Below are 23362 nucleotides of genomic sequence, written 5' to 3'. Positions count from 1 at the left end.
TGAATGATGCTAAAGTTTTTCCATTGAGCTTTCCAACAACACTTTTTTAGTTCACAGAAGAGTATGAGAAGGAAAAACAAAACAAAAAAATAATTTTTCTTGTTCCAAGAAAACTGCCCTCTTGGCTCCAATTTCCAAAGCACTTCCCTCTGCCTTGCTGTTATGGCTCAGTGCAATCAGAACTCTGAGACATACCAAGGAAGAAACCGTGCTGGACAAGTTTATAGACCACCACAGAAGGAAAAGGATACTGTACAGACCCCTGAATAAAGAGGCCTGGTAAAAAATGTGAGACACAACCTGTATTTCCCCTTGTAGTTTGTACCCTGCAATAGCCAGAAACTGACAATACAAAAGTCTGAAATTAAGGTGCTGAGACAAGAAACCTATCCTTGGACACTGGATACACAAGAGGAATTAACCCCAGAAGTTTGCTACTCCCCCAGCAAAATCCTAGTTTAATATTAGACTGTTGATTTGATTCAGTCACATCTTTTAATATCCATATGGCTCAGCTTTGCTATTTTCAACTCTCCATGGTTAAATTTTCACTGCTCTTTTGATGTTAGCTGTATTATTTCCTACAACCTCGTGCTCCTGCATGTCCAGCCGCAATGTAGCTCTGACATAAATTTTTCCACCACTCAATAAAAATTACTTGATGTATTAAAAACACACACACACCCTAAAGAAGGAAGTGACTGCTCCTCCCACAAAACAGACTTTTTTTTGGATACACCACAAGTGGGTGAGATTTGATGCTTTTTCCAGCCCTGGAATGGAATGAGAAACACTGGCTTCCAAATTCCTATTCTGTACTACATCAAGATGAAGCTCCCCCATGTTTATTCAGTAGTTCTTACTACACTTAATATTATTCTGAGAGTTTAAAACTAGATCATCTTTCTTTTCTTCACTCTCCACCTGTTGAAAAGACAACTTGGAGGCACTCTGGGTGAGCAAAACAGCATTAGCCTTGTGTGAGATTAGAGGGCCACTGCTGCTGAGTTGAAGCTGGAGGAAGGAAGGGTAAGAGAGGGAAAAAGAGTGGATATAAAGGTAGTTCACCTACTCAGCTCAAGTCCTGAACACTCCATGTAATCACCTAACTGTTCCAACAACCCACTGTGATACACTTCACAGAGCGTGTTGCACAGGATATATGCATTGGAGTGGCGTGTTTTTATGACTCTGTTCACTGCCATCTCCTAAATAGATTAGTAATGTTCCTGAGCTAAACAGTCCATTTATGGCTCTCAGCTGCTCTGAGAACATCTGGAAAGTGCTGTTTATGTTCTTTCCACACACACCAAAGCAACAGCAGCAGTGGAGGGCAAAGCAACCCAGAGTAGCTCATGACATCATGGTCTCACAGGCAGAGGAAATAGCTGATGGCTCCTGCTCGCAGCCCATTAAATGCTTAAAGCTGGCGTCGTGCTCTCACCAGTCACAATAATAGATCAACAAGGCTAAAAAAGCTGAGAGAGACAGAAAAAGAGTGTGAGAACACATGAACACACAAGGGCTGCTGAGTGCGTGAACAGTTAGAAACAGGAAACAACAGCTCTGTGTTGGAATCAGTAAAAACACTAGGATGTGGATACTATAAAAAGAAGTTCATTCTTACAGTAAGAAATATTTAATAGTGTTGAATGATGATCCACCACAGGATTTAAAAAACTGTAAAACAATTTTAAAAAGCTTTTAAAAAAACAGTGGAAAGTTGGTGTCATGTCATGGTTCTCCCCTCTCAGACTACCATTTTAATCAATCTAAGTAACACCCAAACCCCAGAAAATAAGTTCTGCATGGTGTAAGCAAGCTAGGATTAGACAAGGATGCTACAGAAATTGATTAATAGCTCCCAGCCACACTTCAAGCACTTAAAAGGCTGTTACCCCTCTCTGTGCTATTCTGCTTCCCATCTCTTCTACCAAAACATTACATTCCCTCTTCTACTACTCTAAGACACATCTAAAAAGGACTTTAAGCAAGTCTCTGGATTTGATCTGCCTGGAGTTTTGAGAACTCTGGGGTTTCTGTCTACAGGTTCAAGCCTTCCTGCAAGCACAGTCCAGCACATTTGCCACAGTTGTCACATGAGGCCCTAAGTGTACCTGGGTGTATGACACAGTGAGAATACGCAGCTTGATAGACAAAGAGTATCAAGCAAATAGGGTCCCAGCCTTGAACTTAGCAGTTTAATGGTACAAACAAGAAGAGTATGTGAAGAGAACTGCGTGAAGCTGTTTTGTTGCATTAATACATTCTTAGATAAAAGATTAAAATTCCAGAATATCCAATGACAGCTTAAAAAGTTGTGAGACTCGAGATGAGATCCCAGCAGTAAGTAGAGGATGGAACCCCAAAGAAAGCCTTAATTAATTGGTGAAGTTGGCAAGAATTATTTTAGCAGGAGACCCTAAGCCCCAAGAAATCAGAGATCTGTAAAAGCCATAGCTCTTATCAGACTGAAGGGTTAAAAATCTGATTGACTTCTACACACTACCAGACAAATCCCTCTCTTTTTGCACTGGCTTCTTGCCTAGTCACAGAGCTCAAAGCAATTTCAGAGGATCACTTACACTGTCCTGGGAAGAGAAAATAATAAGGATTAGACACCATGGATGATTTGTAATATATGCTGAGGAGGCTGTGGAGCTGTATATATGGTAAAGGGGAACAGGTTTTACTCGCCCTCAGGTGAGATGTTCCTGCAAGCACCTGCAGTAAAAATTCCAGTAAGCCTCCAGGTTCCTGAAGTATTGGTCACTTGGAGGAGTATTTGTACCCTGGGAACAGAGAGGAACTCGTGCTCTATAAATTGCAGAAGCTGCCTTACAGATTCCTGACACTGGCACATTCAAAGCAGTGGAAGATACTACTAACGATGGAGAAGCCTGGATGTTCAGAAGGATTGTACCAGCCAGCTCACAACACAGTGAGATGTGCCATAGTACACTGTGAATATCCACTTTGATAGTCTAGTAGTTATACCTGAAATTACTATGAGAACCCAGGGTGTAGATTTACAGCATATTCACCACCTTGCAGTAACTACTCAGTGAACTCCCCTAACCTGCTGTACTGTGCAGCAGTTCACTCTGCTTTCACACTGGGATACCTGACTTTACACTTCCAAAGCATGCACAGGGACAGTTTCCACAGAACAACCAGCATGTTATTTATATAAAACTTGGCAACTTTGTTCCTTCAGTCAGAATGGTGAGATTTGTATGGCTCAGCGATGTCAGTGGACTGACTTCCTCCAAACCATAGGTATCCTCATACCTATTGCCTTTTATTTCAAGGGAATGCATGGTTGCAAACAAAGAAATGAAAAAATCTGTTTGGCAACATCAGGGTTTCACATAATGAACATGAGGGAATGCTACAATACTTTTTTCAATCCAGTGCTGAAAGGCTGTAATCAAAAACTTTCTCACCTCCCTGACAGAAACATCCAAGAACTGGTAATACAGCACTGTGAGGAAAAGCAGCCCAAGGTTTATTCCTAAATAGGTGTAACTAAAGAATTCACAAACCTTAGCATGATTAAGCCAGGTTGGAGACAGAACTCCAGCTGTCTGGTGGAGAAGTGTGCAACAGTTCTCTCAGTAACACAGAAATTATATGTCTGGTTTCATCTTACTGGAGTTGCACAAGTGGACAGCAAGGTAAAATTGCAGGTGAGTGCACTCCAGTGGAGCTGAACAACAGGATGGCAGATTTCAAATGCCTGTAAGTATTAGGAGGACTTCAAAAGCCATAGCTAGACTAATATGGGCTAATGCCATTACATTTTTTTTATTCAGACAGAAGTATATGCTCTTTGTTTTCACTTTTCAGGATCTCCTAAAGCCACTGAAAGGGCCAGAAGCAGTAGAGCTCATCTGAATGGGACAGCAACATCATGTCTGGGGCTGGCTGCACAGAGGCAATGGTAGATCAGACCCAATGGATTAAAGTTGACATCATCAGCACTGAGGTTACTCCTGACTTTCCTTTCAAATCTATCTGACTGACAACACAACACGGGTGACAAGGAGGGCAGCAGGTGTCTACCCAAACAACGTAACTCTTTCTGGAGTAGATAATTCAAATGCTTGCCCCTAGAACAGGGATGAGCTCACGCCCTCAGCAAAAGCTGCTCCAGGCAGGGCTTCCTGCCAGGGCATGTTTTATGTACACCTGAACAGTTCCAAGTCTGGATCCAAAGTATTTCAGGAAATGAAGTAATAAATACATCATTTCACTGAAGATTGCCACTTCCCCGCACAAAAAAATATTGACATCTTGGGAGTCTCAATAAAATATTACAGTAACACCTCTGTAAGCAGCTGTTAACTTTTTCATGAGCAAGAAGCAAAGAACATGAAACAATAAAAACAAACAAACAAAAAACCTAAGCAGAACTAATTAGATGGTGTTTAAATTTGAATGCCCTGCGGCACAGGGAAACTGATACTTAAAGGAGTTCACATCAGAGAGGGAAAAACATTAATTCCTCCTTCAGTTTACAGCATTTTCTGCATTCCTCAAGAGTGCCCACTCCTCCCTGGCACATAAGAGAGAAAGCAAAGGAGCAATGCAGTACCCATGTCACCTAAACAAGACCTTCAGAGTATGGTTTGCAAACCTTGTTCTACTGAGTCACTGCAGGGAGTCTGATGCTTCAGCTCTGTCTGTGGAGCACTGAAACACAACTGGTGCAAGTAGCAGTGGGATGTTTCCATGCACCCTTCTGCAAGGCCTTTTTAAAATGATTTAACTGAGGGGCAAAGGAAAAATTGTTTTGCAGCTCTTAGACTGTGTTCTGTATTCCAGTTACTCAAGAAGCCAAGAGAAAGTGCAGCACACTCACATGTGGCACTTGGCCACAGAATGGAATACAGGCACTGTATGTCAGCAGCAAACAGATTAATTTTCATCCCTTTCCACTCTGCAGATAATTCAGAAATTTAGCTTTAATGCTCACAGACAGAGGGAAAATGTTTTTTGTTCTTAAGGATGTTTTCCCCCAGAATTAAATATTTAAACATTAGTCTTCTTTTTTGAAGCACACCAGCTCTATTTTAAGTACTTCTGCAGCCCAGACTGAAAGGGGATGGTGCTTAGAGGAAACCATCATTCACTACATTTCTGACGTCAAAGATGGTTAAAAAAATAAAATAAAACCCCCCCTCATATTACAGCTGATACTCTACCTTTAGCAGTTCAGTGGTAGCATAAATACATCATGTCATCTTGTTTTAGCAGCAAGGGTCCCTGGCTGTGATTCACACAGAGGAATGTGAGTGTTGAAACAACGCTTGATTCTCCACCTCCTGTACTAATCAGCTTTTAGAAGTAGCATTTATCTTTCAGCAGGTACCACATTTGAAGTTGAGGTCACTAATTCCTGGTGACATTACTCATTCTCAAGCCTAATGCACAGTGAACAATACCTTAATTTTATTACACATCAGTAGCTTTGAGATCTCTTTGGAAAGAGATGGCCTAATGCTGCTGACCAATTTGCTTCATTAACAAATAACTCTCCTTCAAATGACTTGTAAGAAGAAATTTAACAATAGAAATGTAACTTCACTTTTAAGTTAGCCAAGCAACTAAAAACCCTGCAGCAGATTTGACTAACCTAGACAAAGAGGGAATTGTTGAGTAGAGATACAAACAGTGAATTTTGAAAATATTGTAAAGATTATGTTGCTATGCAGTAAGAAATCTGAACAACTGTGGGGCCAGTGCTTGTACCTCAACATGCTCTATTTTGGAGACCCAGTGCTGGACAAAAGTTCATTCATTATGAGTAAGGAGCAATATCTACATCATTACATATCAGATACCATAATTTCTCTCAAAGAGAAGAAAAACTGTGTGTGGGAGATGTCCCTACAGTTTCCAAGATACAGGGGAAAACTCGGATTCTAGTAATCCAACTGGTGAAGCCTTGCAGCCTGAACTGTCCTAAAGGTCTTTTAGGGTCATCAAAAACTCCATTCCTGATGGCTTCCTCCTTGGTAAGTGACACCACTGCTCTGAGAAACACAAGGGCTGATGCTGAAAAGGAGGACAGCAAAGCACCTATGACACATGTACAGAGAGGGCAAGTTGGTCCTTTGAAGTAATGAAGAATATTACACCTTTTCAAGCTGAGATGGCTTCCAAGATGGTGACTGTGTCACACTAAAACCACTGACCCTTTTTTCACACCAAGAAAGCAAGCTCTAACACCTGGCAAACTACACTGACTTTGTAGACCCTCTGCTCTAAAATAAATAAGATTAGGTTGGCCTTTTAGGAACTATTTCATGAAAGAAATGTTCACTTGTGACTGCACAAGAGAATGAACGACAATTAAAGCAGTTTTCAAAGCTTGTTTCCCCTTCTGCTCCTGCCCACGTGCTGACAGCAGGTAGCACAGCTCCTGCAAACTGAAAATACATCCAAGTGCATCATTGCTGATGGCTTTTTCCATTTGTTAAGTCCCTCTTGCAAACCAAAGAGAAGTGAATCAGAGTATGGCTGCAGACCTCAAATATCAAGAATCTGAGAAGGCTTTATGTCAGTATTTCTCCACAGACTGGCCAATCCCTGACTATAAGAGTTTGCCTGTTCCTCACAAAGTTCATTCATTACGTACTCACCAGAAAATGGAATTACAACGTGAAGAGAATTTCTACCATTACACACTGTATGTGCAACAATCAAAGAAGAAAACAACACAGAGGTATCCCATGAAGATCAGACACATTAAGAAGTTGATTCTTAAAAATAAAAAAATCAGGTTTTGTCAAAAGAACATAAAAGTATGTTAATTACACTGGAATTTTTTTATATAGGAAAAACTGCCTGACGTTGCATTTCTAGGAATGCATATTCATTCAAGAAAACTATTTTAGGCTGCTTTTGATGTGAACTATGTACACTGTGAAAGGTACACAAGGAGTAAGGCAGCTGCCAAACACAACGTTGGACTGTCAAGCCTATGCAGGTATCCATTTCATCTACAGTAAGAGTCATCGAGAGGCAGCTCTGCCTGAAAACAGGTTAGAAAACATCTAGTGTCATCTCTTCTTTGAGAGCATCTACCATTAGACCTTGTAAATAAATTCATCTTTAGGCTACATCCTTCTGAATTACACCAGACTCTTTAATTACTTCATGCAGACAGCAGCGAATCCAGCCAACTATTTCTATTTAGCTGCCACTGAAGAGACAAATCATCCTTAATTTTAGAAGGATTCATTTTCCCTAGAGACAAGGACATAACCTTGGGATTTGTCACTTCACAGAGTTTTATTCTTCCTTTTCCCATTTCCTATCTGCCTCCTCAAACCTTTCTTTTTTATTGCTGTATTACAGACATATGATTCAGAGATGGTTGGTTCACTCAGCTTTATTTGGTTCCCCATGGGGGCTATGGATCTGATGCAGAGACAAGACACCCAGCTCTTTCCACAAGATTTGCATAGCTGTACTTATTTTTAAGTTTGTCATTTAATGACAGAAGAGGTTCATTAGCAGTTCAGGAAACCAAGGTGGGTGTGAAGTGGGGAGAGGAGAACAAGCAGCCTCAACCCCACTGCAGGAAACATGTTTAAGTGCACATGAAATGAGCTGGAAAGATGACTCTGAAGAGTTTTCACACAGTCCTCAGTGTGAGCTACCACACAACTTTATTTCCTTGTATTACCACTGCTACCACCTCTGGAAAAAGCATCCTAGAGACAGCAGAAGTGTTTACAGACTCTGATTCATTCAGTACCTGCTGCTATTAAGCTCTTAGCAGAGATACCACTTACACTTGAGAATGCAAGGATTCACTTTAGATAAAATGCTTCATCATTTGTAGGGAGGACATGGGAGGCAGGAAGAATCACAGGCATGATAAATGTAAGTTGGCTGAGGTCTAACAGACCGTCAAAGATGACCGTGCACACATAGACTTAATTCTCTCTCTCCAGGAAAACTTCAGTATAGGCTGGTGTTACAAAGGAGAGATCAGAATTTAATCACCACATCATCTCAGAAACTTTTGTCTGCCCCTTAAATCATCACTGTAGCTTGGAGACAGAAGGGAGAAAAAAATTAAAAAGGAAGAAAAGAGGCTGTATTTGCTATCTTCTGTGTGAATTCATGGAACCAAAAGGAAGCTATGGAGGGACTGTTGTCAGAAGAAGATCATTCAGGCTGAAGACTAATCACTTTCTGTAGTACTCAGTGATATTTCTGAAGAAACCTTCCCACCAAAGGGATGTGTGTTTGTGCCAAGGAAAATCTGTATCTTGCTGATTGCTCAGGCAAAGAGATGCCCACCATCTAAACAGAGCCTAAGAATCAGAAGTACAGAGTGCTAAAGTGAGATCCTGCCTCCCAAAAAGCTCAAGGTACTGTGAGTTCTGTATCAACTGACAGGTTTTAAAGGTGTCATGAAGCAACTCAGAAAAAAAGGAGCTACATAGAGCATCTCCTGCAACACCCAGTGACTGGCACTGCCCATCAGCCTCTGCATATTCCAAAACACAAATGTGAAGAAAAAAAAATTGAAGGGAATAAATTGATGCCCAGGGCTTTATATCTGGATGCTTCCTTAACTGAGAAACATTAAAAAACCAAAAAGGATTACAGGATGCTATGAAAAAAATAAAAGAAACTAAGAAAGCATATAGAATACTTCAGTGCTACTAGCAGAACAAAAAATTCTAAACAAAAAGATCAAATAACTGAACGAAGATCTTTAAAAAGGGAGTTGCTTAACAGGCAGCAACAGTTCTTCTGTTTACTTGGGTCACTACTCTCAAATAATGACTTAAGGACAATTTGTCCCCACTTTGTTAAGGCTGCCTTAACAGCCTTTGAACACTGGGCACTAGGGACAGGCCAGCCACCAACTGAGCAGCAGAACTCACCAGGCATGCAGCCAAAGAAAAGAAACTTTTAACCTGTTCAGAGGCCATTTAACTCTAAACAAAACCAAGCAGGCTTATACAAATGCCCTCACTCCACGAAGCACAGACAAGTCCCTCTAACACAGAACATTCCTTCCCAGCTTTGCTCCATCCTATGAAGCCCTTCAGACACTCACAGTAAAATCTTTAAAAGCAAAGCTGCTACTTTCATACAATGCCTAAATCAAAACCCAGCAATTTAGTTTTCAGTGTAACTGTTCAAGTTGAGGGAAATGCAAAAGTAGCATAAACAGCACAGCTGAGTCAGGTTTGCACACACAGTGCTCTTCAGCTTAGCAAAAGACCATCTACCTTACAAATAAAAATAAAATCACAGGCACCTGTTCAAAACTGTTGGGGCTACTTCTGTTGTTCTCTGTTGTTGAAACTATACCTAGAACTAGTGTGACCAGGGCCAGAGGGAAAAGGTGAACCTCTTTACTTGTTAAAATTAATTTTATTCAACAGTGTAAAGCACGCTGACTCCTAGGCTATGCAGAGATGCCCTGAAAGACCAGTTACCCCATTCCATGTGCCTAACAACAGCATCTTTGAAATTATCAAACCAGTAAAGAGAATGACCCTGAACAACAGCTAGTATATGGGACAATGATGCTAAAGGAACAAGGGGGGTAAGACTCCCCTCTGCCTAGGTACCCACAGAGGGGCTGGACATCATCAGACTCTCCTGGGAGAAAGGATAAGAACGAGCAGACAGCTGGGCAGGTGACACAGAAGACTAGTCAGCAGTTTTGTGGGATGGATTATCCCCAGATGCTTGAAAGCTGATTAAAAAAAAGAGGCAGACTTGGTGTGACAAGCAGTTTGGAGCAAATCCCTGAACCAGGAAAATATGGGCTTAAGACACAACCCCTGAGTAAGAAGGCAGGAAACCTCTAAATGATGGAGAGAGGGAAGGTATCTGCAGCACCTTGTTCCTGTGAAAATAAAGTCAAAATAAAACGGAGTCTCCTCTCAGACAGGGGAAGGAGCATTAAAATCAAATTACAAGATTTAGATACAAGTTTGCTAGAATGAGTTCTCTTTGGCTGTTTTGTTTTAACTGGGGGAACATCAAGAGTCATAGAATGGCTTAGGTCAGAAGGGACCTGAAAAAATCATCTTACTCTAACGCCCTGCAAGGGCAGGGACACCTCCCACTAGTCCATGTTGCTCTAAGCCTCACCTAATGTGGCTTTAGACAATTCCAGGGATGCAGCATCCACAACTTCCCTGGGCAACCTGTGCTACTGGCTCACCACCAACACAATAAAGAATTTCTTCTGAATATCTAATCTAAACCTACTCTCTTTCCATTTAAAACCATTACCCCGTGTCTGATCACTCCTTGCCCTTACAAAAAGGGCAACATGTCTTTTTAAGCAAAACATCTTACTTTAAAAAAGCGGTGACTTCAACTCCCTATGCATTTCCAACTTCTTATAATCCTTGCTATCCATGTTCTGGACAGAAATCCAGGATTTTGTTCCACAGATCTATTAGAAAAAGTAGCTCTACACACCAATAAATAGTCCAAAGGAAGTGTATGTGCCTCAACCTAACACCTTCCTCTATATGTGTATAGGAAGCACTGATTTTTTTTTATTTCTATGGAGAAATAATAGTTCAAGATTTAATGCTGAAATCCTTTCTTTAGATAAAACTGTTTTTCTTCCCAACCAAAGGCAAGCTCGTGCTCTGACACTTCTGCAAGAATACTTATCTCCCACACAATCCACCACAGATAAAAATTAGTAACTCTTCTTCCAATAAAGCAGGTGAAATTTATCACTCTGTTTTATAGAATGGGAAATCAATGGCAAAAACACAGTAGCAGGGGAAGAAAATAGGAATTACTGACTCTGAGCACTTCATTTTGCAGCTGTTAATTCTTAGTTTAAATGAAATTTCTTTATTTCCTGTCTGGCAGCAGATGAGAACATAATGCAGCAGTAGGAAGCAACAGATCCAAGTTCTGTTCTGCTCCCAGTACTGACTCACTGTGTAATCTTCCTTCTTCAGCTTCTTCATTTTAAAGAGAGGCAACATTTGCCCACTTTCCAGCAAACATGTTGAAACCTACAACTGAAAAGCTGCAGCAGTATGAAGGATTTCTGACCAAAGTCCCAACTTCTTTGAAGGATTGTATAAGGAAAGCTCTGGGAAGATGCACTTATGAAAACAAACTGGATGTGCACTGCAAGAGCTGAGCCTTGGTTCAGTAAGGGGGTTGTGCCTGGAGTGCATGGTTACAAACAATCTTAATCAGGAATGGTTTTGTTAATGGGACACAAACTTTGAAGCACCTGAAAAGTAAATGAAGTGATCCTGTTAATGTAGGTTTCACATGGAAAGTAAACACTAAAAATACAAATACCAAAGCCTGGCTCTGAATGTGAGTCCAAGATGCAAATCACAGAATTATCAGAGTTGGAAGGAACCTCTAGAGATCATCCAGTCCAACTCTCCCACTAAAGCAGGATCAGTTGTTGCACATTGCACAGGACTGCATCCAAGTGGGTTCTGAAGACCTCCAGAGAAGGGGACTCCACAACCTCCCTGGGCAGCCTGTGCCAGTGCCTGGACACCCTCATAGTAAAAAAGTTTTTTTTTATGTTTAAATGGAACTTTCTATGTTCCAGCTTGTGCCTGTTGTCCCTTGTCCTGGGAACTACTGAGAAGAGTCCAGCTCCATCTTCCTTGCATTCACCCTTCAGATATTTGTAGACAGCCCTCAGCCTTCTCTTCTCCAGCCTAAAAAGTCCCAGCTCTCTATAAAAATTCAAAGCAGGACTAATAAGCCGATACTTGTAAATACCAAGCAGTTATTAACACACTTTGTAAGATTAACACCCACGTAACAGCAGATAATACACAAACACCATTAAGTAATCAGCTAGTCCTCATTTACACACAATAGGGGAAGTATTAACACATACTGCAGAAGTTGAACTTTATTGGACAAACTCTCAGGGCTTCAAAAATTACACTGGAAGCCGTTTAATCCTGAACTTTTCTAAGCAAGCTCTGATATGCTAATAATTGCACAAGAGATGGAGGGGTTAGCATGCTTTTAAACCAGTTTACCTGTACTGCCAGAAGGTGAAGACCACAATTTTCAAATTCTGTATGACTGACTTTTCACTCACAATATCAAACCAGTTTTCAAAGCATGATCTTCAAATAATGTTTTTTTTTGACCCGCTGAGTCTCCACATTTTTAAACCCAGGAGTCAAATGCAGGAATATGTTTCCCTTCCAGACAGCTCCTCCCTCTTAATTTTAGTTCCAAGAACATAATGAAACTAACAGAGGATGTTTCTGAAACAAGGAGGAGCACTGAGAACAAGCACACAAGGTTAGCCAGAAGGACTGTCATTAATTATATAATCCAGCCTTTGGGTAACTGGACATTTAGGGAAAGGGGCTGGGAGAATGTCAGACACATCAGTCTCTGAAACATTATGTCACCTGGTCTACTAGTTACTTAGTAGGTGGAGGATTTGTATAGGGAAAAAAAAATTCCACCAAAACACAAACCCCATTTATTTCAAGGACAAAAGACTATGAATCCACGTAACACTTGCAGAAAGAGGACACAAAAAATGAATACATTCTGTTCCTGTTTAAATTGATTTCTTTCCAAGGAGCTAGTTCTCCTGATTTCTGGCTTCCGCCAGCATCCCCAACTCCATTGTGCAGTCTTGCATAACACCTTTTTGTCAACCACATTCTAAATTTTGTGCTGTCATTCTTTTGATGCTCAAGAAGATTGTTCTCTATAGCCCAGGAATACACAGCAATTGCTATTGCTGAAACACACCAGAAGGACAAACTATTTCAGCTGGCACTGAAGAATGGAAGGCAGGAAGCACTACACCACTTTTTTTTTTTCTTTTCCCAAATTAAAACGTTAGGTTTACACATATTCCAAAAGTAATGAGGATGAGAAAATTACTTATAATCTCAAATACTCAATGAAATCTTGCCAGCAAGCATTTTGTTTCCTTTTAGGCAGTGAAGCAGGTGCCAAAATGAAGGATGGAAGGGAAATTTATTTTTAATAAAGTGAGCAAACTATACTCTGCTTCATCAAAACAGGGGGAAAATGTCATGAAGAAAAAATGTTCAAGTAAGGGGACTGGTATTTAAAGGGATCCAGCCCTTCACTGGACTGTAAGCAAGAATGACTACTTCCAAGTGGTAGTACCATATTCTGGAGACCAGATATAGAGGAAGGAGGCAGAGAGAATGGGGAACAGGATTAAACAGGCTGCTCTGCAAACTAAGTCAAGTGCTCAGATACATGAATGTCATAAGTAGACTGTAACCCTTCCTAGCATGGAGCCTTCATCCCCCTTAAGCTCAGATATTCTTGCATCTCCCCAGCAATTCCATCCATCACATCCCCCAGACACTTCCTCCAGCACTGTACCTCACCCATCTCATACTTTCTGAGCCCCCAGTTCCAGACACCTCTCCCTTTCCAAATTTGAGATCTGTCAGTTCAGAGTTTGTCTCCCTCTGGCCACGTTCATCCATCTCACTGCCCACAGCTGCTGGCTCCCAGTATTCCCAGTGCTACTGGCCTTAGGAGACAATTCTTCAGCCCTCCCAACAGGCAGCAGTTCCTGATCTCTAGAAGACACTTAACAAAATTCAAGCTTGGAATATGATTTCCAATAAATTACCTACACATAACTCAGGGCAACACCAAGACACAGCTATGGAAAAAAAAAAAAAAAAAAAAAAAAAGAGCTGTACCATGGTCTAAGTCTCAGCTGCACTAGAACAGCACACAAATCAGAGATACATACAAAACAGAATAAAGAAACATAACACCTACAGAAGAAAAAAAAAGGGGGGGAGGGATGGAGTGTGTGAAGCAAACAGCTGCATCCTCATAAGACTTCCTTCAAAAGCACACAGACCAATCCATACCCTACTGCATGTCCCAGAGATTTCTCCATATCAATAAGGAAAACTTCTACATGCCTTCTAAGCTCACCATCTCAGGCAGGACAAGGTCAAGAAAAGCAGTCCAAGGTCAAAACTGTTCAGCCACTGCTCTGCAGAGTGAACAAAGTCTGGTCCCCTTGAAAGAAATCTGTAACTGAGGCTCAGAAAGGGATTGCCACTTGCCTGAAGCCAAAAAGCATTAATAGCAGAACCCTGACTTGGGAGAGTAAAAAATGGTGTCACAGATGTATGCACAAACCACACTAAGTCTTCCTTCTCCCCCAAAGCAATTTCTATAGGACAAAAGTTATAACTACACAAGATTTAGGGGCAACAAACCATAACCTTACCCAGAGCATCCAGCAGGGATTCAAATACATTGTACTTTTTCAGTATCTAACTTCTTCAGTACTATCAATGAACCAGTGACAAGCTCAGATTCACCTATTTCCATTTCCATCTGAGGAGATGAGACTTTATGTGCTTTTACAACTCTGCCCTATCTTTTAGTTGCCTATAACTAAACTACCTACATGCAAGTACAACTCATTCTCCAACTGCTAAGTGAATGTCCTGGTTTTGACTCAGTTTCCAAGAAACATCTGCATTGACGCTACCCCACTACAAAAACATCAATAAAGACCCAAGATAGAGCTGCAACTTGTAGTTGGGGATCAGGTTTATCACAATTGCATCAGATATAACTTGTTATAATGCAGCAGCCAGATTCAGATTTCAGTTCTGTAGGGTCACACCTGATTTAAAGTGATCTAGAATCTGAGTGAGACTCAAGAGACTTCACCAGTATGAGAACACACAAAGTTGTATTTACAGTACTGGCTGTACTGGTTTTCTAGCAGGCTCTCCATCCTCGTTTATTCACAGCACACAGTGGTCTGTAGAAATGGACAAAAATTGGGGAGGAAAGTGATCTGCCTTAGGATATGCCTGTTAAATAAACACTAAGCAACATGACTCCCTGAAATCCTGCTAGTGGTAATACATGCCTTTCTATTTTAGCATTGTATTTTGAAGGATCTTCTCTTAAATGCCAATCTTTTTTGCTTCTCTGGATTAAACTAGATACATCTCAATTGAAAACATCCATAAAAACCAAACAAACATAAAAGCAACCATTCATATATACAGCATTCAAATGCACCCAGTCATCCTACCTACTTGCAGTCCCTACCTGTGTGTCTGTCTCCAATAATCACCACTAAAATAAGCCAATATTCAGTATAAGGAAGATTTTGTAGATTGTGGCAAAATTGTGGTTAATATATTTTTGGCAGAAAGTTTTCCATTTTGGGGGCAGCTGGCTCAGTACAGAAATATCTAGACAACATTTCAGGGCCTGTGCTTGGATAGGAGACAAAACCCCCAGATGAGTCTACTATTTCTTCTTTTATTGCAAGACTATGCTTTTCTTACCACCTCCACTATTTGAATTACATGACTAAAAAATACACATACACACTTCAAAATGCAAGCTGAACAACTTTCACAGCTTCTCACTCCATACTGGTGGCACTGCTTTGTTTACAGTGTGATTCAGTCATTTTTACAGCAATGAACTATGATGGCATCTATGTCACCAATGAGTGAACAAAGGAGGACAGTTAAAAGTTCATGAGAAATACAAAACTTTCCTACAAAGCCAGACCTTATACTTCTGTACTTATTTAGGAAAATTTTTCTACTTCAACTGTATTTTAAGATAAATAATGCATTAGGGGAGACTTGGGAAGAAATATTTATACACATACAAGCTCTGTTTAATCAGTTATTTGTGGCATAAACATCAACAGACTCTGTCTGTACAATCCTGTTTGCCCATCTGACTGCTGTGACTGCAGAATAATTTCTCAGGTGCCCTCAAAGGGCTATTGTTGAAACAAAGTTAGTCATGGTACTGCCTGGCACCAAAATCAACTTTGGTTATTACGTAAGGTGGCAGCAATACCACTTGGAAGGCTTGTTTACCAGTGACATTGCACAATACAAAGTGGAACATGCTTGCCAGATGTGGCTGCAGTTCAAGTTGAAAATACATGGCAGAGTAATCAGGCACTCTGAAGTGTTAAGCTACCACTTCAGTAGCTAGAGAGAAAAAGTGAAGGTCCCCCCAGAGGGCAAAAGCAGCTATCTAACCAACTCAGAATGTTACTGTCACTAGTTATAAATGTAGACACTAATTTAGAAAGCTATGGCTACAGCTCAGTCACATACAGGACTTTCAATTTTGAACAAAATCATTGTACAAGTGGGGAGGTGTGTGGCTGTGAAGTGAGCATGGCTGTGCACAGCTTAGCACAGAGCACATCCAAACCTTTCTGATGTGCTATTGCTACACACAAGTAGGCACAACCCATTTACTAAGAAGCTGTGGTAGCTTAGATGTTTATTCTTCTGTCTTTCCCACATTGTTTCAGCCAAGAACACACCTACCTGCTGCTATCAGCACCACACACATTCTACAGGAGAGGCTCTGTGAGCTCATTTGTTAAAGTTCAGCAAGTAATGATGCTAAGTGAAGCAGAGTGTGTTAATGCAGCTAACTCAACAACCTGCTGGGAGACAGCAAGGGGGTGGATGAAATATTGAGCACCATGATAGGATGAGAAACATGGAGCTGGCAGAGACCTCACAAAGAGTCCAAATTAAAACTCCTGAGCAAACATGTACATTTCCACTAATAGCTAAAACATCACATAGTCACCATTTCTGCTTAACAATTGGCAAATGTTCAAACATAGGCTGAAGAAATCCCATTCGACTTTAGGTGAGATTTGAGGGGTTAAAGAAAGATTTTAGGTTGTGACCCTCACTGACCTGTCAAAAAGAAAAGTAATAGGATTACTAATGACAGCTTTGTTCCTTCTTTTCTTAAGCCTGAAGACTAATATAAAGCTATTTTCCTTAGGCTTACAAGTAAATGAGAAATTGTTGTCCAAAGGGTTTCTTAGTTAGGAAAGGTTTTGTTCCTTAGACTCCAAATTGTCTACAATCTCCTGGTTTGCCCTCACTAATCTGGTTGGGTACTGAAGGCAGAGAAACCCTCCCTGATGGTGCTGAACCAGTCTGGATCACTGGTTCTGAAACTGTGCCAGCTCAGTTGTCTTGAGCATCAGTTTGCCCATCAGCTACCACAACTCTTAGCTCTAAATTAAAACTAAACATACTGCCTCTCCTCAAAGCAGTAAGGCTGGAAGTGTGACAGCTTCATTTAAGACTGCTCCATTTCGTTTAAGAAGACACAGGGAAACCAAAGCAGAGACCTGCATCTCTCCCAAAATAACAAACATGTTTTTTATATCTGAATCAGAACACTCACATCAGAATGTGTATCAGATGTGCCAAAGAACAGCCGACTGTGGGGGCCTGGTGTACTGTGCAGATGGAATAAGAGTCTTCACTGCAAAGAACTTCCATTCTAAATCAGCATTTAATTCTAAATCCCTTCTAAGCCAGGCACCTTTCCCATGACCTCCAAAATCCAGGTATAACATTCTGTTACTTCATTCACATGATCAAACTATAAAAAAACTTAAACAAAAACCACAACTACAAAGAAAAAAACAACAACAAAAGCAACCAACCAAAAAAGACCCCTAGTGAAACCATCACAATGATTAACCAGGGGAAATAAATTCTGAATTTCTCAGTTAAATTTAAAAACAAGGATTCAGATATTTACCACTACACCAAAAAAGTGGCCAGGGCAAAACTGAGAATTGCTCATAATTAGAAGAAAAACTTGATTTCAGAGTGGTCTATTTTAAGTTTTCTCAGCCTAGTTAGTTAACACTAGCAAACTATTTCAGAAGTTTCAGTATCTGCTACAAAACCATCAGTAATGATTTTATGCAAATAGCCAGGTGCCAAGAAAAGCCAAAAGATTCAAGAGAACATGCAGTGTTTCTCTCTACCATGTCTATGTCCAGAGCATAGGAGTCACTTCAATTTTATTTCTGTAATTCTCAATACCAGAGCAGTCTGAAGTCCAGCACTGGCATTTGCTGCCAAAGCTAAACCTCTGCTCAAAAAATTATGCAAGAAACATTTTGGCCCACAACAATCATTCAAAATGACCCAGGCTTACAGTTTAATGTAATTATAATATTAACCATCCACAGATGTTACAAGTATATATAAGTGACACTAGGTATTAAAAGACTTGAGGGGGAAATACCCTTTTTTTTTTTCTTTTTTTTTAGCTCTAGCAATATACCTCAAAATCCCCAAATAGGTTTTAAGGTCATACAAGCTCTACAAACCAGGAGGACAGACAAGGAAAAACCTCTATCTAGTAGGTTTTTAAAAAGAAGAAAAAACCCATGCCTTATGGAAATACAAACTGATTTAGTAGTTCTGTAGAAGGGCTCGTGTCTTGTGACATTCACTGAACAGACCTGAACTGAAGGCTCCAATCTGGAAGTGGGAAGCTTGGTTGGTTGGTTCCTTACCAACATCCCAGCAGGACTGCAGAGATTAGTGCAAATGAAATGCTTTGAAAACTAAACAGCATTAAGGAAGTATTAAATATTATTAAAATCCTAAAGATCCCTGGGACAGAATTATTACTGTTCCCGTGAAACTACTAAGACAGTATTATTTTATTTATAAATTAAGTGCATTTTGTATTAGCAAAGGGAACCATTGATAAGCCCAGAAAACAAGTACTATGGGAAAAAAAGCACAGTACAAAAAAGCTTAAGTAACAAAACAAGCTACTTCCACATCTGACACTAACAAATATGCCTCAGACTCTGACCAAGAAACATTTTTAAGCACTTTGGGTTCCTCAGTCTAGCCAAATATGAACCTCTAAGTCTATGTGATAGGAGAGTGATCTAATAACATGGACAGAAATCCTTTCTGTGATTTTCAGTTGGTCGAGAATAACAACCTTTTCATCATGGGCTGTTTTCATCACTTGTGATTTGTGTCTCTATCTTCTCCAGATGATACTGTGGCAACCTATTCCTCACAGAGCTATTTTGTGTGGAAACAGAGCTTGAGTCCCAAACTTCTAGCTGGTCTACTACGCCCCTTTCTCCAACTGATGTTAGTAGTCAATGTCCTGACTGCTAACATCAAAAAACAAAATAAAATAAAATTAATAATAAAAAAACCCAAAAATAAAAGTTCTTAAGGACATCTTCAGATGCATTAGCAACACAGACCTGTGAAATCTGTAGCATCCAGAAGGACACAATGCCTTTCAACTGGGAATCTCTAAATTTTGTACTCTGGAAGATATGAAGGGGCAATTTTAAAAGTTTCTTAATCTCTAATCATACATAGGGCATGACAGCCGCTTCAAAGGGTGTGCTAAAGACAGGATGCCAAACTGTACCTGCCAAAGAGAACATCCAGCTGAAAACTCTTGAGATAAAAACCTTGAGCTTTTATGTGATGAAAACCATCACCTCATAATTCAAAAACTTACAAGTGGTAACCTTGTTTAACTAAGAGTACTGGATAGTACTTTCTACAGCTGTAAAAAAGTAACTGTATTTTTTTTTAATGTATGCATCATACCTTGACTACCACAGTAAAATTTTCCAACCTCAGCAGATTGTGTTCCACTGACTACACAATGAACAAAAACCACAACAGCTAATACGTAGTCTTTAACCTTTGCAAAATTTTGGTCATGAACTCTGTTCATGCTTCTAAGACAGGAAAATAGTTCCTCTGCAACTCTGATTATGAAGTTTTGGTTTCAACAGCAGCCTTTTAAAAATTAATTTTTGCACAAACACTGAACTTCAGCAAGTTTGTATTATTTAAGAAGGTGCTCTGAAGTGTCTATTTCTAACCCTCCAATCTGAATGACACTTATATGCAATTGTGAATGTTTAAAATGCAGTTCTGAACTATTGCCTTTTTTTTTTCTTTTAACTCATTAACACAAACTCTGCAACTCATACTTTACTCAATGTCCTTGTTCTGTTCCAAAGTGAAGCACTAGTGCTGTCTTTTAAGATGATTACTCTTGGTGAGCCAGTGTTTCCACATGCATATTCTGAGATCCAAAAAATATTACATTTTCAAAGACATATGAAATAACATTTTCTTCATCTGCTATTACAAAGTGACAGCCACAACCCCTTATTGTTCATGTATTATACAAGTCTGAAAATAGATGGCAATGGGATTTCCAGCGGGCAGAATGTCCCCAAAGCTGAGAAGAAATTTTCTATCAAATTTTACACAAAAGCAGAAACGGGGCTCTGGGCCCCGGATCCCACATGATCCAGCAGATGCTGTTTCCAGCTTCAGCAAGTTTTCATTCAGAAGCAACTGCCTCCGTGTTCAACAGTACCCCAGGGATCACATACAAGATCCTGTGAGCCTGTATAAATGAGAGGCCCGATTTAGAATTACAGCAAAAACACAATGCACAGCTTTTGCTTGGAGGTAAAAACCTGAAATATCACCATTTCCCCCTATCACCTCAAAGCAGTACAAAGTATGGTTCATGTTGGTCATATGTGAGAAGCATCAACCAACAACTGTACCTCTCAATTCCCAAAAACATATGAACTTTTATTGTAATGCTAACGCTGTAGTAAAACCTACAAGAGGAAACTCATCTGTGTGTCTCCCCCGTGGCACCTATGAATTCGGAAAGTTAACAAATCTGTAGTTCAGGAATGGCTCAAAACGGAAATGAATCCACAGTAACTATTGCAGATGCACTGAGTCAAAGGGGTCTCTTTCACTTCACCTTTGGTGTCTGAAAGTGATGACTGCAGCCCACAGGATCCAGGTGCCCGCAGCTCAACACCCGCTCAAAATGCCAAACCCAAGGGTGGAGGCACCAACCTTGTCCCCCAGCCATGAGAGCTACAGCACAGCTTTACCCACAGGCAGCCTCACCACCTCCTAGAGATACTCTGGGTGCCCACGGGCCTCCTGGAAGGCACATGGACGCCGTACCCTCACCCCAGCACCCACTGCTGTCACCTCAAGGCCCCGCTGCTCCACCCCTGCTGCCCGGGGCAGCTCGAAACCACACACACACCTCCCCCGTGCTTTGCACAACAACCGCGTTATATAATAACAGCCGCTGGATGGGCAGAGCCTCCCAGTTTCCCACGTCCCTTCCCTGACCAGACCTACTCCATCCATCCATTCACCCACCCACCCATCCCCTCCCTCGGGTTTCACCCAGACCCAGGCCCGGCCTCGCTCTTGCGGGGCGGCTTCACATACGCGGGTGCCCCAGGACCGGAGGCGCCCACCGCCGCCCGCGCTGTCTGCCCGGGACGGGGGAGAGCGGCCCCACCGAGGGCCGGACCGAACCGCACCGGGTCAGGCTAGGCCAGGCCGGTATCCGCGGTGGGGTGGGCGGCTGTCCCAGCCGCACTCACCTCCTGAAATCAAAGGGCATGTTGATGGCGGGCGCCGGGCAGGCTGCGGGCCCCGCCGCCCCCGGCCCCGGCTCTCGGCTCGCTGCCACCGGCTGCAGGGCCAGGAAGTGACGGCCCCGGTTCCGCTCAGCACCAGCCCATTGGGCGGCTAGGGACAGACCGCGCTTCCGCCGCCGGGTCACGGGTAGCGGCGAGAGCTGCGGCTCCCGGGGCGGCGGGGATGGGGGTTGCGGGTACCCCCCTTGGCACAGCCCCCGGGACCGCTGAGCTCCCCGCGGCAGGGATGGGGGCTGCGGGCACCCCGTCTTGGCACAGCCCACGGGACCGCTGAGCTCCCCACGCCACCCTGGGGGTCCCCCCAGTACTCCACAGCTGTCAGGGGCATCCTCGATGTCTTCGGTGCACCGCAGCTCTGAGGGCCTCGCCAGCCCCCCACGGTGGTCCCCTCACCCCCTGCCTCCATGCCCTCCATGGCCCTGGGGACTTCCTGAGCTTTGGTATCCCAAGGACCTTCCAGCACCTGTTTGGGTCTGGCAGGACCTGCTGTCCTGCAGCTCCAGGGCTCCAGAACCGCCTGGAAATGCTGCTGCCCACCAGAGCGAGCTCAGCCCCGGGAGGCAGCCTGACCACAGATCCCTTGGCTGCCTTAGCATGGCACGTTGGAGCCTGCCAGCTCCTCCACATCCATCCTGAGCTGCTGGTGGATGGACTGTGCCAGCCAGCCCAGCAGGACTGCCCTGGCCTGCAGGCCCCAGCGTGGTGGTTCACTTGGATGCTGTGTTTCAGGTTTTGTTGGGCATCTCTTGCGTTCTCAGCATCACAATAATAGCAGCTTACATTGGTATCTGCAGTGTAGTCTTTGGAGACAAGTCAAGCCACAGTGACAGACTGGGGACACTCACACTTCTAAGTGCCCATAAAGGAAGGAGGAGCAGCCCAGCACCAGTGGAGACAGCACCTCTTCCCAGTGGAGGGGAAACTTTGGTGCTAGAATGGCTCTTTTTCTTGAAAACATTCCTCTAGTTTTATTAGAGGCCAAAGAATTAAAGTAAGAAGGATAACCATTCTTTAGGTAAAGACATTTTCCATCTTGCCATTTTACACAGAATCAGCTGGGTTGGAAAAGACCTCTGAGATCATCAAGTCCAACCCTTGATCCACTACTGCTGTGGTTACCAGCCCACAGCACTGAGTGCCACATCCAGTCCCTTCTTAAAAACCTCCAGGGATGGAGACTCCACCACCTCCCTGGGCAGCTCATTCCAATGCCTGATCACACTCTCTGTAAAGAATTTTTTCCTAATATCCAACCTAAACCTCCCCTGACAGAGCTTAAGTCCATGCACTCTTGTCTTTCTGATACCTTCCTGGGAGAAGAGACCAAACCCCCCCTGGCTCCAACCTCCTTTCAGGGAGTTGCAGAGAGTCTACCCTGAGCCTCCTCTTCTTCAGACTAAAGTAAATTTTACCTGAAGTACTAATGCCTTTGTGTGAGTACATCCCCTGCCAGATGCAATGCATGGGGCTAATCCCACACTGCTCCATACCCTACCCCAGATCCTTCCCTTGATAGTATCACCACCAGCTAATAACATCGGTCAGGGACTTTGCTGCAGGAAAAGTGTGACCACTGCTGTATTAAGAAGTATCTCACACACAGTACATGTTAGATTACAGGGCAGGGACAAAATAAAACTAATCTTGCCTTTTAAGTCTAAAAACAGGGCAAGAGAAGGAGGGAAACAACAGCAATATGAATACGCTGTGTGCAAAATGCTACTTTTCTAATTGATTCTGCAGCTTTCTTCTTCCCACTGCCATAACTTCTGCACTTAGAGATTTACAATTTTCAATTTTTCTCTCTCACCTAGAAACCAGGCCCATACCAAAGAAACAGGCAGAGAAAGACTACCAAGCCATCAGAGCTGTTAATCAATGTCAGTTTTTCAAAGCAAGAGATAATAATTTACACTGGGAATATTCAAAACTAAACTGGCAGGGTCCTGGGGATGAGATAACAAAGCACAATCCTGAAGCCTCCAGGGAACAGATAAAAATACCTAATTG

At 42.1% G+C, this 23362-nt stretch overlaps 1 protein-coding gene across 1 annotated transcript in view; it reads right to left on the bottom strand.

Annotated features, from left to right (window-relative positions):
* The window catches only part of ERGIC1 (endoplasmic reticulum-golgi intermediate compartment 1), a 58487-nt gene extending 37064 nt beyond the window's left edge, over positions 1-21423 (bottom strand). The window contains exon 1 of the mRNA XM_030458898.1: positions 21296-21423. Coding sequence (XP_030314758.1) covers positions 21296-21315 — 20 coding nt within the window. The 5' untranslated portion in view covers positions 21316-21423. The remainder of the gene's footprint in view (positions 1-21295) is intronic.
* Between the last annotated feature and the right edge of the window lie 1939 nt (positions 21424-23362).

The sequence above is a fragment of the Calypte anna genome, chromosome 13, assembly GCF_003957555.1.
Source record: "Calypte anna isolate BGI_N300 chromosome 13, bCalAnn1_v1.p, whole genome shotgun sequence".
In the NCBI taxonomy this organism is placed as follows: domain Eukaryota; kingdom Metazoa; phylum Chordata; class Aves; order Apodiformes; family Trochilidae; genus Calypte; species Calypte anna.
Note: the sequence above shows the minus strand (reverse complement) of the source record. Positions and strands in the feature narration are given on the sequence as shown.